Below are 18,324 nucleotides of genomic sequence, written 5' to 3' on the forward strand. Positions count from 1 at the left end.
TAAAGGAAGAAAAGGGAATGACTATCCAAAGGACGATACGGATTGAAAGTAAAGGTAACGCAAATTACACATTTCACATGACAACTTTTAATTGGCCTTTTCCTCAGCCTTCCTTACCCCATTCCAGGTACCAGTTAACTCCCTTCTTCCCTCCTTCCATTCACGAACAAACTTCCTAAAAGTTGCTGCGTCTCCGTGTTATCTCCCATTTAGTCCTCGTGAAACTAAGCACGGCCCTGTGGCACTCCTGGGCGCAAAAGCCTTTCTGTGTCTCCCATTTCCTGTTCTTAGGAAATAGGCCTCCTTCAGCCACCGTGACCTTCCCTGAGCGCCTAGGGACGGGTTCAGACAGTTGCTCATCAGGGAAGGGAGGAACAGTCAAGCAATAATAGTACAGCCTTGGGGCAGGATCTTGGTTCCCTCTCAAGGGATACACATAAAAATAATACAGGCATCTTATTCACCTAAGAGAAAAGGTGTACTCCTTATGCTTCTTTTGGAAATGAATACTTTAAAATTGAACAGTTCAGAGTCCTTCTTTGTCCTTCTCCCTGGCTTAATTGCATCCTAAACACCATCACCCATAAGCTAAAGATTAGGCATCCTGAGCATAATTGCCTGTGGGTTGCAGATTATTAGCACACGATGTTTTTCAGAAACTTTCCTAGTCTGTTCTAATCTCTGATCAGTATGTCCTAATCACAAGCACTGCGATTCCGGGCAATAACCAGAAGACCACCATCATGATCACACCAAGATCTCCTGACTTCAGCTTTAATGACTAAGATTCCCCCAAAGGAAGAAGAATGCATGTTCGTCCCAATCCAGCTTCCTATCTGAAAACCTGCTTTCTTCTTGTTTACTATAAAACTCCTTGCAGTTCTTTTCTCCTTTACCCAAAACTCTGTCTCTGCGTTTCAATTCAGCACCGGCAGACAGAAGCAGAATTCTGGCAACACTAGTTCATTATGATTTGGGAATCAGGAGGCTCACAATGGCCTCCTAGTAATCCTTTATTTTTAATTTTCATTCAACTTGACATATCTAGAACTTGACACTGTTGACTGGTCTTTATTTCTTAAAATTCCAGTTTCCTGGCTTCCAGGATAACAATTTCTCCAGGCTCTGATCCTACATGATATCTTCTCAGTTTCTTTTTTTTTCTTTTTTTTTTTTAAATAAGGGTCATACCTGCAGCATATGAAAGTCCCCAGACTGGGGGTTGAATCAGAGCTGCAGCTGCTGGCCTATGCCAGAGCCACAGCCACAGCAATGACAGATCTGAGTGCATCTGCAAACTACACCACTGCTCCCGGCAACACCGGATTCTTAACCTGCTGAGCAGGGCCAGGGATTGAACCTCCATTCTCAAGGGTATTAGTCAGGTTCATTACCGCTAAGCTGCAATGGGAACTCCCTTCCCAATTTCCTTTAATCATTCCCCCTTCTCTGTGAAGATGATCAGTGGTTAGACTGTTTTCTTGCACTACAGATGCTCCCAACTATGTGGCTTCAGTCATTTTTTGTACCAACCTTTTATGAACCTCAAAATAACCAGTGCAGCTTCAAAAAATAAATAAATAAATACAGATGAAACTAGTTTTTAGCAACATGACAGACTTAGAAGGACAGAAAAGCACCTCCAGTACAGGAAAAGTATCCAATTTTTAATATTTTGTTTTATATATTATACATACTTGATTTTAATGTATGGCTGAATTAGCAACAAAACTCCTTAGAATTCCTCAGAGGCCAGAAACAAAGAAAAATAAAGTATAGATCCAGAAGAGTAAGCATTTGTCCTGGGGGTATCTGATGAGCTTTGGTGGTCTATAGCCTAGATACTGAGAGCTCCACGTAATGAGGCAAAGCCTCGTACTTAAACAAGTAGGAATTTAAGTTCAGAGAAATTTACACTAGGATTAAAAACACAAAGCCTTTGAGGAGATGTCAAAGACAGTAGGAAGTATCTCTTGGCTCTTGGTAGTATAGGAAAAAAGAAGTCTCCTGAAAATTCCTAACCATAAGCCTGCATTCACCGTTTGGAGTCTGAATTCACATAAAGTATTCGACAAAGAAATCTTAAAATAAGAATTTAGTTTGGTGCCTCAGGAGCCTGGTGGGAGGCAATCCATACACTCCGTGGAGAAACACACAGTAAACTCAGACCTCAAAGAATTCCCACAGATAAAAGCTCTACATAACATGAGCTCATAATTTTAACAAATCACTAAACCCATGCAAAAACAAAATACTATGAGCAAGAGTCAGCAGAAACAACAAACCATGAAATCAGATGGCAGATAAAAGAATTTTCTGATAGGGAATATAAAGTAAGCATGATTAGTATGTTTAAAGCTATGAGAAGACACTGAGAATATGTTGGAGAACAAGATGATCAGAAGCGATCAAAAAGAAAAAGGAAACAAGTAGAAGTTGTGGAAATTAAAGATGTAATAGCTGAAATTTTAAAACTCAGTAACAGCAGTTCCCTTGTGGCGCAATGGGTTAAGAATCTGGCATTGTAACCGCACTGGCTCAGGTTGCTGCTGTGGTGTGGGTTTGATGCCTGGCCTGGGAACTTCCATATGCCACACGCAAAGCCAAATAAGACACTAAAATACAATAGACAGTTAAAAAAAAAAAAAAAAAAAGATTAAACACAGCTAAAGAGGGAGTTCACACTGTAGCTCGGTGGTTAACGAACCCAACTAGTATCTATGAGGATGTGGGTTCTATCCTTGGCCTCGCTCAGTAGGTTAAGAATCAGGCATTGCCATGAGCTGTGGAATAGGCTGCAGATGTGGCTCAGATCCTGCATTGCTGTGGCTGTGGAGGGAGCTGGCAGCTGCAGCTCCAATTCAACCCCTAGCCTAAGAACTTCTATATGCCACAGGCGCAGCACTAAAAAGCCAAAAAAAAAAAAAAGAGCTACAGAGAAAAGTAATGAACAGGAAGGCATATATGATGATTATAAAGAAAGCAGAAAGCAGTATGAAGAAACTATGAGGTGGAAAATATGAGATACAGAGGAGAGAATGAAAGACCCAACATTTATCTAGTAAGAGTCTGCACAAGGAGAAGAGAAATAAGGGAGATGCAATATTTGAAGAAATAACAAAATTATAAAGTCAATGAGGTGAAGAAATTGTTTATCTTATGTTCTGCTATACCACTTACCCTTGGCACAACGTGAGTTGAATGATTAAAAGAACAAAGATATAACATACATCTAACCAGAGTTCTACAAGAAAGAAAAAGAGTGAGAGGAAACAATGAGAGAGTAATTTCTAAACAGAGAGAAGGTACCATTCCTTAGAGTCAAAAATCCCGGAAAATCCTAAGAGGAAAAAATTTTTTAATATTCACATGTAGACATATCATAGTGAAATTTCAGTGAGAAAAGCAAATTGCTTACTAAGGAATAACAATTAAGATAACAGCTGATATCTGAACATCCACAACAGAAACTAAAAGACAACAAAAAGAAATATTCAAAATATTAGGAGAAAAAAATTATCAGACAAGATCAGGTGCATTCAGGGTGGTATGGCTGTAGATGAGAAAAAAATTATCAATACAGAATTCTATACCCAGAAAAACCTTATGACAAATAGCAAAATTAAGGTATTTTCAGAAAAAAACTGGAGTTTGCTAACAAGACTCACTTTAAAAAAAAAAACACAGAAAAAAAAACCACCTCTCCCAGAGATGGGTACTTCAAGAAGAAAGGAAATGATCTCAAAGGAAGATGTACTATGTAAGAAGGAAGGTAAGCAGAGAAAACAAAGGCAAAACTAAGTAATTGTATAAAACAATAATGACTAATAGCTAAAATCACGAACTAAAATCCTAGAATAATAACATTTTAATTTGGGGCAAGATATCAAGATTTAAAACTCTAGAGTTAAAATGTTCCAAGGTCTTTATGTTTTCAACAAGAGGATACAAATATAAATATGAATTTTTGATTTTGTGCAGTTAAATGTGTATGTGAAAATCTCCAAACTAAGCCCCGAAAGAACAAAATAAAGTATAGCTTCCAAACCAGTAGAGGAGAGAAAGCAGAATTAGGGAGGGGAAATGGCTAGACAGATTTAAATCATAGGACTTCAGAGGTAGAGAATAAAAGAATAGAAAAAGATACACCAAGCAAAAAGTAGCCTAAAAATAATTAGAATAGCTATATTAGTTTTAGAGAAAACAGACTTTAAGACAAAAGCATTACTGTAAATAAACAGACACAACAGTGATGTCATGAAATTCAAGGGAAAAATTCACAAGGAAAAAATTCTAATCACCTAATAATACAGATTCGAAATATACAAACAAAAATTGATAAAATTTGGAGTTCCAGTCGTGGCTCAGTGGTTAATGAATCCAACTAGGAACCAGGAAGTTGCGGGTTCGATCCCTGGCCTCGCTCAGGGGGTTAAGGATCCGGCATTGCCGTGAGCTGTGGTGTATGCAGACGCGGCTCGGATCCCATGTTGCTGTGGCCCTGGCATAGGCTGGCAGCTCTGATGGGACCCCTAGCCTGGGAACCTCCATATGCCACGGGTGCGGGCTTAGAAAAGACAATAAAATAAAAAATAAAATAATAAAAAAATTGATAAAATTCAAAGAGAAACTGCAGCTCTTTCAATAAATGGTAGATCAATATGCAAAAATGTAAAAATTTGGCATCAAAATAATTGATATTGAGTAAATGGATATGTGCAGACTGTCACTGGAGAGCCTATAGTTTTTTAAAGACACACAGAACATTAACAAATATTGATCATATACTAGGCCAAGTCTCAACACATTTCAAAGAATTAGTCTCATATATAAAGATTCTCTTTCTACTATGCAATTAAATTAAAAATATCAAGATAATTTTTAAGCCTAAATAGTTAAGATTTTAAGATATACTTCCACATTAACTCATAATTCAAAGCATAACCACATAGAAAGTAGAAAATATTACCTGTAGAGTGGTACTTGAAATTTATAGCTTAAGTGACTGAATTAGAAAGGAGAGACTGCAACTTAATGAGCTAAAGCATTTGGCTAAACAGCTAATAGTATGAATCGAAATATATTATTGAGAGGAAAAGCAAAACTCACATTAGTTCTTTGAAATTCTGATAAAATCAATAAATGTCTAATAAGTCTTATTTTTTTAATTAAACAACTTAAACTATATGAGAAATGAAAAAGGCACCATAACCAGTAATACAGCAGAGATATAAAAGTTAAGAAAACATGAATAATTTTATGTCAACATAGTTTTTTTTTTGGCTTTTTTTTGCTATTTCTTTGGGCCGCTCCCACGGCATATGGAGGTTCCCAGGCTAGGGGTCCAATCGGAGCTGTAGCCACCGGCCTACGCCAGAGCCACAGCAACGCGGGATCCGAGCCGCGTCTGCAAACTACACCACAGCTCACGGCAACGCCGGATGGTTAACCCACTGAGCAAGGTCAGGGACCGAACCCGCAACCTCATGGTTCCTAGTCGGATTCGTTAACCACTGCGCCACGACGGGAACTCCCAACATAGTTTAAAAATCAGGTAAAATGGGTAAATTCCTTTAAAAATACAAATTATAAAATAAATCAAGAATAAATAATAGCCCAAATGGACCTATAACCATTAAAAGATTAAATCATTATGTATTTCCCACAAAGAAAATTCCAGTTCCAAATACTTTTGCTAGTAAGTTCTAACCAAGCATTTAAAGCACAAACAGGAGTTCCCGTCGTGGCTCAGTGGTTAACGAATCCGACTAGGAACCTAGCCTGGGAACCTCCACATGCCGAGGGAGCAGCCCAAGAAACAGCTAAAAAAAAAAAAAAAAAAAGACAGAAAAAAAATAAAGCACAAACAATTTCAAACTTGAGCACTACTCCAGATTTTAGGAAAAGAGGGTATTCTCCCTAATTCATTTCAGGTGGCTAGCACAACCCTGATAACAAATCTGATAAAGGTATTTAAAGAAGTAAAATTGGGAGTTCCCTGGTGGCCTAGTGGGTTAAGGATTCAGTGTTGTCACTATTGTTGCTCAGGTCACTGCTGTGGCCCAGCTTTAATCCTTGGCCTAGGAACTGCTTTATGCCACAGACACAGCCAAAAAAATTAAAATAAAAAAGTAAAATTACAGACCAATTTTATTTCTGAGCATAGATGTTAAAATCATAAATAAAATATTAATAAGCCAAATCTGGCAATATACTTTTTAAAAGAATATACAATATAGCACAAATAGAGTTATTCTAGAAATGCAAGGTTGGTTCAATGCTAGAAAGAACAAAAACATATTCAATGATAAATTAAAGCACCCACTAAAATTAGACACAACATAAAAACGCCTGAATCATTACTTTTTTCAATACTTAAGGTCCTACTATTAAGAAAAAAAGGAGAAAAAAAAGGTAGGGAGTAGAAAAGAAAAAAAAGAGAAAAAAAGAAAAAAAACTGTCCTTATTCAAGGATCGCTTTTATTTTACATAGAAAACCCAAAATGTAACTCATAAAAACTATTAGAATTATAAGTTTAGGAAGGTTGCCAAATACAGAAAAAAATAAACCACATTTTTATATCCCAGCAACAAGCATTTAGAAAAGAAATTTTTAAAAAAATACCATCTACAATGATGAGGAAGAAAAAATTTAAACGATACCTAGGGCTACATCTAGGAAAGGATGTATAACACCTTTATGTAGAAAACTACAAAATTTTGTTGAAAGACATTAAAGAAGGCTTAAATAAATGGATAAACACCATCTTAATAACTAGAAGCCCTATTATGGTAATGATTGCCAATTCTCCCCAAATTAATCAATGGTATAGAATATAATTCCAATCAAAATTCCAACAGGGTTTTTCAAAGGACTTTAACAATCTGATTTTTAAAAAAGACATATGTGTGGGAATTCCCACTGTGGGTCAGCAGTAACGAACCCTAGTATCCATAAGGATGTGGGTTCTATCCTTGGCCTCGCTCAGTGGGTTAAGGATCCAGCATTGCCATGAGCCAGGGTGTAGGACGCAGATGAGGCTTGGATCTGATGTTGCTGTGGCTGTGGCTGGCAGCTATAACTCCAATTCAACCCCCTAGCCTGGGAACTTCCATATGCTGCAGATGCCACCCTAAAAAGACAAAAAAAAAAGTTATTAAGCTATTTTTATAAAACACAAATAATTTCCCAAGCTAACTGTATAGCCAAATCTCTAGCAATCCTCCTCATTTTTTGTTTCTTCTTTTTATGATACCCAATATTAAATAATTATAACCATACTCTCAGGTCACCTACATGTCTTTACATATGTGCTGCTGTCTAGAATACCTTCCCCATTTCATTTCTTAGCAAATTCCAACTTCTCCTTCAAAACTTGAACTCTAGTATCATCTTCTCTGAAAAAGTTTTCTCTACTACATCCTGATCATTCATTTCTGTACCTTTGAACCTCACACATATTTCAACATTATAATTATCACAGTACACAGACACTACTTATCTACTAAAATGTGGGCTCTTTAGGAGTTCCGGTCGTGGGGAAACGAATCTGACTAGGAACCAAGAGGTTGCAGGTTCAATCCCTTGCCCTTGCCCATTGCCATGAGCTGTGGTGTTGCAGACACGGCTCTGATCTAGCGTTGTGGTGGCTCTGGCGTAGGCCAGCAGCTACAGCTCTGATTGGACCTCTAACCTGGGAACTTCCATGAGCCACGGGAGTGGCCCCAAAAAGACAAAAGACAAAAAAAAAATTGTGGGCTCTTTAAGAATTGCATGTTCACCTTATATTTCTAGCACTTAACATATTACATGGAACATGAGAGGTATTAAATAAATACTCGCAAGGTTAAATTTAATCCCATCCCCAGTCTCTAGGACCACACTCAATTCCCTCTTCCTTTCCCCCACACTATTCCCAATCTTCTCCTCCACTGGTTTCTTCCTGTCAACATAGTAACATGCCTTCTCTACCCCAAACAAACAAGTGAAGCCTCCTTTAAGTCTGTTCCCCTTTGAAGTACTAGCTCATTTCTCTCTTCAGTGTCAATACATAACTGTTTCTCAATTTGTCATCTTCCCAATTAGAAGACATCTTTATTTTCTCATATCATAAAGCTCATGCTTCTATTTAGCTCTTACGCAAATTCTTTTGATTTTTTTTTTTTCCATTTTTGGCCACCTCCTGGCACATGGAGTTCCTAGGCCCGGAATCGGATCAGATCCAAGCCACAGTTGTGACCCACTCCACAGCTGTGGCAACTCGTGATCCTTTAACCACACTGTGCCCGGCCAATGATGGAACCTGTGTCCTAGTGCTATAGAGACACCACTGATCCCATGTACCACAGCAGGAACTCCTAAATTCTTTTTATTAGAATTAGTTGTTTAAGTGTATTTTCTTGACTATACTAATAAGACCTGAATTCACCTCTGTCCTTGTCAGAAAACTGTAAACTACTACCAAAAAATAAAAACCCCAAAAACAAACAAAAAGTTTTTTTTAATATTTATCTATCTTAAACAGAAAAATGTGTTACCTGAATAAGAATTAAGAGAAACTGTCCACCGTACTGTTAGTCCTATTAAGACCACAACTGTCATCAAGTACCATTTCTCCATATTTCTTCTTCAAATTTAAGGAGAGAAAAAAAAATAAAAAACAGGACCAATGCTGGAATACTTTTAACATGCAGTCAGTTACTTCTTTTCTTGATCAGAAAAATGTTACCAGTTCTTTGGAATTAGGAGTTTGAGAGGATTTTAAGTGGTGCTTCGTTTCCAAACAGCTAAATATTGATTTTTATGTCTATGAAGAAGTAGCCTGGAGGGGGAAAAAAAAAGATATCAAGATTTAGCTGATCATAGTACCTACAACAACAAACCTATTAAACCAAGTAGAAAGATGGGGGGTGGAGAGGCGGGAATCCGGGAAAGGGGATAGTTTCAAGTTCCTTATTCCCTACTCCTCTAGTTAGGGAATGTACCTCAAAAGGTAGCTTTCCCACCGGGGCAGCAGCTATGGGTGCAGCAAGACACATACCTGAAGCCAATTCACTTGCTCCTTTACCAACAGAGAACAGTTTTTTGTTTTGTTTTTTTTTAATTTGCCTCCTAACATTGACCTACTATAGAAGAATTTAAGTCATTAACAACAACAACAAAAAGGCAGCTCTCCCTATTAAATAAGACTCCACAGGTCTAATGACACATTAAGGATCTGCTCTTACAAGGAAATTATTTCTGAGTGAAGAAAAACAATAGAGATATGCAGATAGCAAGTCAGCTCTAAATAGTGAGTTTTCACCGATAGGTAAAAACAAGACTACAATGATAAAGGGATGATTTTACCTTTGGTATACAGAGAAAGAGGAATTTTTTCTGGTATCTTTCTATTTAGCTTGAGAAAATCTTCCACAAAAGTAATTTATATAGTTTTTGTTTGTTTATTTTTGTCTTTTTAAGGCCAAACCTATGGCCTATGGAGGTTCCCAGGCTAGGGGTTGAATCAGAGCTGCAGCCCCGGCCTAGGCCACAGCTACAGCAGTACGGGATCAGAGCCATGTCTTTGACCTACATCACGGCTCAGAAGCGCCAAATCCTTAACCCACTAAGCGGGGACAGGGATCAAACCTTTGTCCTCATGGATGCTAGATTCGTTTCCATTGAGACATGACAGGAACTCCCTAATTTATGTAGTTTGATTTTTACTTCTTTTCTTCCAAAATTGCACTAACTACACCAACTTTCCATCCTTGAGAATCCACCTTTGCAAGAATCAGTAATAGCCCCAACTCTTAGGAGAAAATACAAAAGCAGTAAAATACAATTAACACTTAAATGCTTCATTATTTCTTACTTTTTTCCTTAGAGGTTTAAAACTAAAAAGATCTGAAAAATTGTGAGCCATTTTACCCACAGGATATAACTTAATTTAAATACTTTCAGAAAAATAGAATTAATAAATCAACTGAAATTTTTAGGGAAGAACTGGCACATTCCATGTACTGGTCAAAAAAGTATTTTCCAGAGTTCCCATTGTGGCACAGTGAAAATTAATCTCACTAGGAACCATGAGGTTGCAGATTCAATCCCTGGCCTCACTCAGTGGATTAAGGACCTGGGGTTGCTGTGGCTGTGGTGTAGGTCGGCAGCTGTAGCTCTGATTAGACCCCTAGCCTGGAAACCTCCACATGCAGTGGTGGGGCCCTAAAAAGACACACACACACACACACACACACACAAAAAGTATTTTCCTACTTAAAAATAGCAAGGGACAACTCTAAAACTAGTAAGTCAAGCACCTCAACCAGGTAGAATGATTCGAAGCATTTAATGAGGTTATGTGAATATGTTATTCAAATTTCGTTTATATAAATTGCCTTTTTCTTTCCTCTCTCCTATTGCATCTACCTTTGATGCACCACTGTTTACTAGAAATTCTATCACAGAGGCAAGGTAAAGGAAAAATTAAGTAACTTTCTGATGTTGATTCCAGGTTTGACACAGTTTACAGGCCATTATAAACTTTTCAAATCCTTTTTCAGTCCCAAAAAGTCCCTTTTAACAACATGCTGCACTAAATATTTCTGCACTGCAATACATCATTCTATTTTCTGCTGAGATATCAAGTTTAAAATTGATTTTTACAAATACTAATTTCTGGATTTAAAATTCAGCTTAACTAATATTCCGTCTTAGAAATTTAAATCACTAATAAGACCCATTTAAACCAATTATCCACAGTTTCAGATAATCATATTTAAGTACTTCCCCAAGAACCTTAAGTAACAAAAAAAAGACAACTAATGACACTTAAAAAATCATCATGGGAGTTCCCTTTGTGGCGATGAATCCAACTAGTATTCATGAGGAGGCAGGTCCGATCCCTAGCCTCGCTCAGTGGGTTGGGGATCTGGCATTGCCATGAGCTATGGTGTAGGTGGCAGACACAGTTGGGATCCCGCCGTTGCTGTGGCTGTGGCTGAGGCCAGCAGCTAGAGCTCTGATTCAACCCCTAGCCTGGGAACTTCCATATGCTGCGGGTGGAGGCCTAAAAAGCAAAAAAAAAAATCATGACCTTAAAAAGAATATAATGCTGAACTCATAACATGCTGAGCGAGTTTTTAAGGGCGCAATAGCAGAACAGCTGACAGATGAAAGAATTATCCCCAAAAAGATTTGGACATCTATGTTAGACCAAATTTAACTCTAGAAATCATTACAGGGATAAATTCAAGTAAATCCAAAGTCTTGCAGTTACATGTGAAAAAAAAAAATGAAAAAACTAACTGCTTGATAAGCAATGAGATCCTGCTGTATAGCACTGGGAACTATGTCCAGTCACTTATGATGGAACATGATAATGTGAGAAAATAGAATGTGTACCTGTATGTGTAACTGGGTCACCTTGGTGTACAGTAGAAAATTGACAGCCCACTGTACACCAGCTATAATGGAAAAAATAAAAATCATTATAAATGAAAAAAATCGGAGTTTGGTGGCAAAAAAAAAAAAAATTTAACTGCTTGAGTACTAAAGGGAGGCAACAGATAATAAACAGAAATTCCCACTGCAGTACAGGAGGTTAAGGATCCAGTGTTGCCACCACTGAGGCATAGGTTGCAGCAGAGGCTCAGATGCAGTCCCTGGCCTGGAAACTTTCATAGGCCGTAAGGGCAGCCATGAAAATAAATAAATAATTATCAGTTCCATATGGACCCAGAACTAATGACCGATTTTAAATATTAGGAAAGCTTTTCTAACAACGAGAGCTGCCCAAAAATTAAATGAGCTTCTCCTTGAGAAAAGAGTTCCTCTTTAATAGGTTCAATCAGAAGCTAAGCAAACTACCTGAGAAGAATAGTTTTAGAGTGGAAAGTAGATAATTAATTTCTAAACAGTGTTTTGAATCTGATTTTGGATGCATATTATGTGTATAAGTTAATACAAATCTTGACAATATGAAAGATGATTTGATGTCTCAACATGTTACCCTACTCCCCAACAGTTGCCATGCACTGCTGCTTTTGTGGGTTTTCTTTTTTTTCTTTTTCTTTTTGTCTTTTTGCCATTTATTGGGCCGCTCCCGCGGCATATGGAGGTTCCCAGGCTAGGGGTCCAATCGGAGCTGTCGTCTCCGGCCTACGCCAGAGCCACAGCAACACGGGATCCGAGCCACATCTGCAACCTACACCACAGCTCACGGCAACGTCGGATCGTTAACCCACTGAGCAAGGGCAGGGATCGAACCCACAACCTCATGGTTCCTAGTCGGATTCGTCAACCACTGCACCACGACGGGAACTCCTTGTGGGTTTTCTTTAATGAGTGAGGTGTAGGCCCATCCTCCACAAGTGGCTGATGTTAGGAACTGAAGAATATCAGAAACATCTCTTTCTGACATCTATTAGGCTTAGAATAAAATCTAAATACCTCAACCTAAGACCCTGCCTACCTCTCCAACTTCATCTCCTCTCACTTTCCCACAAGGTCTGTTTCATTCATACCTCAGCCCCTTTCCACTTCTCTCCCCTCTGCTTGGAATGCTCTAGAGCCAGCTCCCTGGCAAATTTTTTGTCATTTCTCAAGTCAGCCCCTCAGAAAGTTGATCCCTGACCCCCCTACTAAGGTTTCCACTTCTTACCATCTGTACCATTACCTTCTTCTTCCCAATTCTTTTCACTATCAGAAAATATATTTCACACAACATGAAACAATCTTACAAACACAATTTTGAGTTTAAAAAGCTAGACACTGGAGTTCCTGCCGGGGCTCAGGGGTTAACGAACCCCACCAGTATCCATGAGGATGTGGGTTTGATCCCTGCCTGGCCTACCTCAATGGGTTAAGAATCTGGCATTGCCCTGAGCTGTGGGGTAGGCCACAGACACCACTAGGGTCCTGCGTGGCTGTGGCTGTGGTGTAGGCTGGAAGCTGCAGCTCTGATTGGACCCCTAGCCTGGAAACTTCCATATGCCCTAAAAAGCCAAAGAAAAAAAACCAAAACAAAAACCACCAACAACCAGCTAGACACTAAAGAACATATTATATGGTTCCATTTACAAAAGGCTCATAAATAGACAAAACTAATCTATGGTGTTAGAAATCAAGAAAGAGATAAACTTTGGGGAAGATACGGGATGATGATCGGGAGTGGTCTCCAGAAAGGTCTTCGGAGAAGATGCGTGAATTTTGTCTCCTGATTTGAACGGTGGTTAAAAGATGTGTTTACTTAATAATACATCGACTATTTAGAACTTATGATTTGTGTACTGTATCTTCTTGTATACTGTATCTTCTTGTATATATGTTAAATTCCAAAAGGAATTTACATTTATTTGTCAACTGGAATATAAGCTCCAGGCAAGCAGGGATCCTTCACAAAGTTGGCGGAAAGCAGGTACTCAAAAATATATGCTGAATGGAAATCTTCGTGAGTCCTTTGTGGTTAAAGATACTATTGAGGCTATTAGGCAATCTCCTATCCTTGAACCGTAAAAAGGGTACTTTATTACGTTTCCCTTATGTAAAGCAAAATACTTTTTTTTTTAAACTTCCTAACCCATTCTCGAACCACGGAATTGCCACGCAGGCGACAGAAGAGTTTTCAGTCCTACTTTGCCCCGAGGGTGCGTCCAGACAGAAAAGTCGGCCGTCCACCTCCCAGGGCCGAATTTGTTCCTTTTAGTCTGAAAGGTCCTTCCCTCAGGGTGGACACCACACCCAGGGAGTGCTGCTACTCCAGGGTAGCAGGTGTCGCCAAAGGGACCCTTCCGGATGGCTCTCTCCCCTTCCCCGGCGGGCCCCACCCTCAGGGACCATAGGAACGAGGCTGCCAAGCCGCTCCAGTCCAGGGTCGCACCACCGTCACCACGTCCCTCACCTGACCCCCAAGCGAGCCTGCGGGCTGGGCTGGGGAGGCCTAGTGCGCCGTTCTCTGAGTGGAATGGGGCCAATAATCCGCTGGCCAGCCCCCAGACCCTCCGAACCTCGACCCGGCGCTCCAGAGCCCCAAGAACCGACCTCTTACCCTGCAGAGCGCTGAACCTGGGAATTCGCGCCGCAGCGGGTAGGAAGGCGCCTGCGCGCTCGCCCCCGCGGCGGAGTGCCCTGTTGGCCTTCCTTCTACGTCCGCGTGCTCGCGCGCCGCCCGCGCGCCCGCCGCGGGAGCGAGCCCGTCGAGCGTGAGGGGAGGGGCGGGGAAAAGGCGTGGTGAGGAAGTAGGCAGCTTCAGAGGCGGTACTGGAGCGGCTGGAACCCGAGAGGCCTGGCGGCCCGGGTGAGGCTTGGGGCAGGTGGAAAGCCCCTTGCTCTTCTTTCCTGGGATCGCGGCCAAGGCCTGAGCGGCTGCTTAGTCCACGGATTCCTGTCAGGGGCGCGTCTTGGCTCGCTTCATAGAGTGGACAGCCCTTGGCTAGTCCGCACCAATGAGTGGGAGATCGTCCTCTGGGCCAGTGCCCTCGAGGTGCCAGAAAGCCAACCTGCTTCACTTTCTTCAAGCTACATGCCTGCGAAGAAGGTATTAAGCTGAGAAGTCTCTTCATAACAGAAACGGTATTGAACGTCCAAGCATTCTCCGGAGCCTGTAAATGATGCAGAAGAACAGCCCTGCCTGCTCTCCAGTGCATCACACGTTCTGCATCAGGCAGCTTGGATCACCTGTCCCCAAACTTGCAGGTAATAACCGCATTCCCGGAAGTTCCCATGTGGAACAGCGGGTTAAGGATCTGGCGTTTCCACAGCTATGGCGCAGGTCCTAACTGCTGCACAGGTTTGATCCCTGGCCTGGGAACTTCTACATGCCACGAGTGCGGCCAAAAACAAAGCAAAACAAAACAAACAAAAACACCACATTCCCTTCTAGTGAGAGAATGCCCTAAGCTCCCCGCCCCCTTCTGAATCCTGTATAAATCAATCCCCCTAATTTATAATTCATAGATATCAGCAAATGTTTGGCCATGACTATGGCTTTATTCTAAGTGGATCTGAACAACTCTCTGGATCTTGGTTTCTTCATCTGTGAAATGAATGAGTGGGCTAGGTAAACTTCCAAATCTAAAATTTTATACTACGCTGGCCCTGGAAATATGGAAAACTATGGCCAAGCCCCTGTTCTCAACAGATTTCATTCTCACTGGAAAGACATTTTCATGGAGAAAAGGATAAAACGAAACAGATGTGAACGTCAGATTACTGGTATATGCATTAAGTCCTGTAGGAGTTCAAAGAAGAGGGTTCACCGTAAACCAAAAACTATCAGGAAATGCTTTCCCTGGAGAAATCACATGAGCTTTGAAGGAAAGCCTGGCTTACATAAGCCAGGAAAATGGGAGTAGGACTGCAGACAAAGTTGTGGCAATTGGAAAGTGCTAAACATTTCCTCTAGTTTAGATGGTGGGTGAAGAAGCTGGAAAGGACTAATTGTAGAGAGTTTGGAGTGCCAGGTTGTGGTGTTCAGAATTTATTCAGTGATCACTAAGAGGCCATTGAATGACTTAGTGTGTAATGACTTTTAGCAAGTGTACAGTAAAGTGTTAGAAAATTTAAATAGTGGTAATGGATAAGATAAATCAGAGGGAGAGGCAGAAATCATTATGGTAGTCCATGCATGGGCCTGGACTGAGATGGCAATAGTGGGACTGGAAAGGAAGAGATCAGGACAAGTGGAAGAATATACAAGTCTTGGTATATTAGTCACAAAATAAATGTGTAGAAGTGAAACAAAGGGGAAGAGAAAGTGAAGCATGGCTTCAAGTCTGAATGAGCAGAAGAACCAAGATATAGGGAAGCCTGGAGGAGAAGATGTCTTGAAGAGAAATAAGGTGTATTGTATTAAATTCAAGGTGACATCAAGACAACAAAGTAGTTAATATTCAAGTACCAGATGTGAATCAGAGCCCAGAAAAGAAGTTGGGGCTGAAGATAGAGTTATGAACATCTTTTATATGGCTGAAGAATGATGGAGACAGTACGGAAGAAAAATAGACAATCATACTTGAGTGCCCACATTTTTAAGTCGAAGGGGAAAAAGGCAAGATGATGAGGATATTACATGGCTAGGAGGAAATCCAGTACATCTTACATCACAAGATCATAAATATTAAGCATTTTGTGAACAAGAACTGTGTTTGGCAGACCAAACGTCATGTTTTATTAAATCTAATTGGCTATCTGTTCTAAGAAACACCATTATCCTATGCACCACTAAGAAAAACACAAGTTCCCATCTAAACTAGTGAAGATTGTAAAACACATCTAATTTCAGAAACATCAGTATGTGATAAAAGATCTATCTTCAAATGATAACAGTTAGTGTTAGTTCTCTGCTTACTTCCTCCGACCTCAATAGCTCCTGGCATAGTATTTAGGACAAAGCTGGTGCTTAAAATGTGGAAGGAACTTTAGAGCCTCTAATTCATCACTGAACTGCCCACCACTGCATCTATATACCTAGTCCTGCTCTTTTCCTCCACTAGCTACTATCACTTCTGAATGTTCAGTGCCTCTCTATACGAAACAGATGCTCAGTAAACACATTGCGAATGAGATCATTAAGGTAGACCCTAATTCAGTGCAACTAGTATCCTTATGAGGAGATTTGGCCACAGACATCCCCACATGCAGAAGGAAATGTAAAGACGTGGAGATGGCAATCTACAGCCAAGGACAGAAGTTTCAGAAGAAACCAACCCTGCTGATAATTTTGTTTGTTTGTTTGTTTTTTTGTTTTTTTGGTCTCTTGTCCTCTTAGGGCCGCACCCGAAGCATATGGAGGTTCTCAGGCTAAGGGTCTAATCGGAGCTGTTGCCACAGGCCTACACCAGAGCCACAGCGACACCAGATCCGAGCCACGTCTGTGATCTACACCATAGCTCACAGCAATGCCGGATCCTTAACCCACTGAGCGAGGCCAGGGATCGAACCCAAAACCTCATGGTTACTAGTCAGATTCATTTCCGCTGCACCATGATGGGAACTCCACACCTTTTTTTTTTTCTTTTTTAACTTCACTTTATATTGTACAGGGAGATTTTTTTTTTCCTATCAACATGAATACAAGTAATTCAGTCTTTGTGTCTGTGGATGAGCATTCCTAGAAATCAAAATAACTTCAATTTACCATTTCATTTTTTTACTTAGTTTTTATTTTATTTTAAATGCATTCTTTTGAAATGTAGTTGATTTGCAGTGTTGTGTTGATTTGCTCTACAGAAATGTGATTCAGTTATACGTGTATATATCTTCTTTTTCATATTCTTTTCCATTATGGTTTATCACAGGATATTGAATGTAGTTCCCTGTGTTATACAGTAGGACTTTGTTTATCTATTTTATTTAATTAAAAAAAATTTTTTTTTGTCTTTTTCTAGGGCAGCAGCTGCGGCACATGGAGATTCCCAGGCTAGGGATCTAATCGGAGCTGTAGCTACCAGCCTACGCCAGAGCCACAGCAATGCCAGATCCGAACCACGTCTGCGACCTACACCAAAGCTCACAGCAACGCCGCATCTTTAACCCAATGAGCAAGGCCAGGGATTGAACCCACAACCTCATTGTTCCTAGTTGGATTCGTTAACCACTGATCCACGATGGGAACTCCTTTCTTTTAAATTTTTAAAATATTTTTTATTAAAGTATAGTTGATTTACAATGTTCCTTCAATTTCTGCTATACTGCAAAGTGACCAGTCATATATATATACATATATATATATATTCTTTTTTTTATACCAACTTCCATCATGTTCTGATCCAAAAGACTGGACATAGTTCCCTGTATTTTACAGTAGGACCCCATTACTTATCCATTTTAAATGTAATAATTTGCATCTACCAACCCCAAACTCCCCACCCATCCCACTCCCCCCCTCATACCATTTCTTATTGATGGTTCATTTGAGTGGTTTGTATTTTCCTCTAATAGTGCTGCAATGAACATTTGAGGTCAGTCTTTTCCTTGAGCTCCCTACTTTAGAAACTTTTAGCACAGAGTTTTCTTGTGGTCTGGTGGATAAAAAGGACCTTGGCTAGGATCCCACCCCTTTCCTCTGATTGCCTGAAGTTGGTATCCTCAGGTTTCTGAGATGGATTTTGTGACAAGAGGAGTCTAGGAATCAGAAATTCCTACTTCCTATACCTGGAAACCAGAGACAATGCATCTGCACTAAGTGGAACTGAAATTAACCCTCCTGACACCTTGATCTGGGACATGTAGCTTCCAGAAGTATGAGAATATAAATTTCTGTTGTTAAAGACACCCAGTCCTTGGTTCTGTATGGCAACCCTAACAAACCAGTACGCAAAGAGCAAAGTGAACTTCCTCAC

General features: G+C 40.1%; 1 protein-coding gene across 4 annotated transcripts in view; it reads right to left on the bottom strand.

The window, feature by feature from the left end:
* Positions 1-14,141, bottom strand: part of ALG6 (ALG6 alpha-1,3-glucosyltransferase) — a 56,001-nt gene extending 41,860 nt beyond the window's left edge. For 3 of the 4 annotated variants that reach the window (XR_007136122.1, XM_047788818.1, XM_047788821.1), the window contains exons 1-2: positions 14,031-14,141; positions 8,539-8,822 (exon numbers count right to left, since the gene is read on the bottom strand). Coding sequence is in view for 3 of the 4 variants with exons in the window: in XM_047788818.1 (XP_047644774.1) it covers positions 8,539-8,620 (82 nt within the window). In the remaining variant the exon portion in view is untranslated. Of the gene's footprint in view, positions 1-8,538; positions 8,823-14,023 lie in introns of all 4 variants that reach the window. The other variant, XM_047788819.1, reaches the window with a different exon arrangement.
* Between the last annotated feature and the right edge of the window lie 4,183 nt (positions 14,142-18,324).

The sequence above is a fragment of the Phacochoerus africanus genome, chromosome 8, assembly GCF_016906955.1.
Source record: "Phacochoerus africanus isolate WHEZ1 chromosome 8, ROS_Pafr_v1, whole genome shotgun sequence".
Lineage (NCBI taxonomy): Eukaryota > Metazoa > Chordata > Mammalia > Artiodactyla > Suidae > Phacochoerus > Phacochoerus africanus.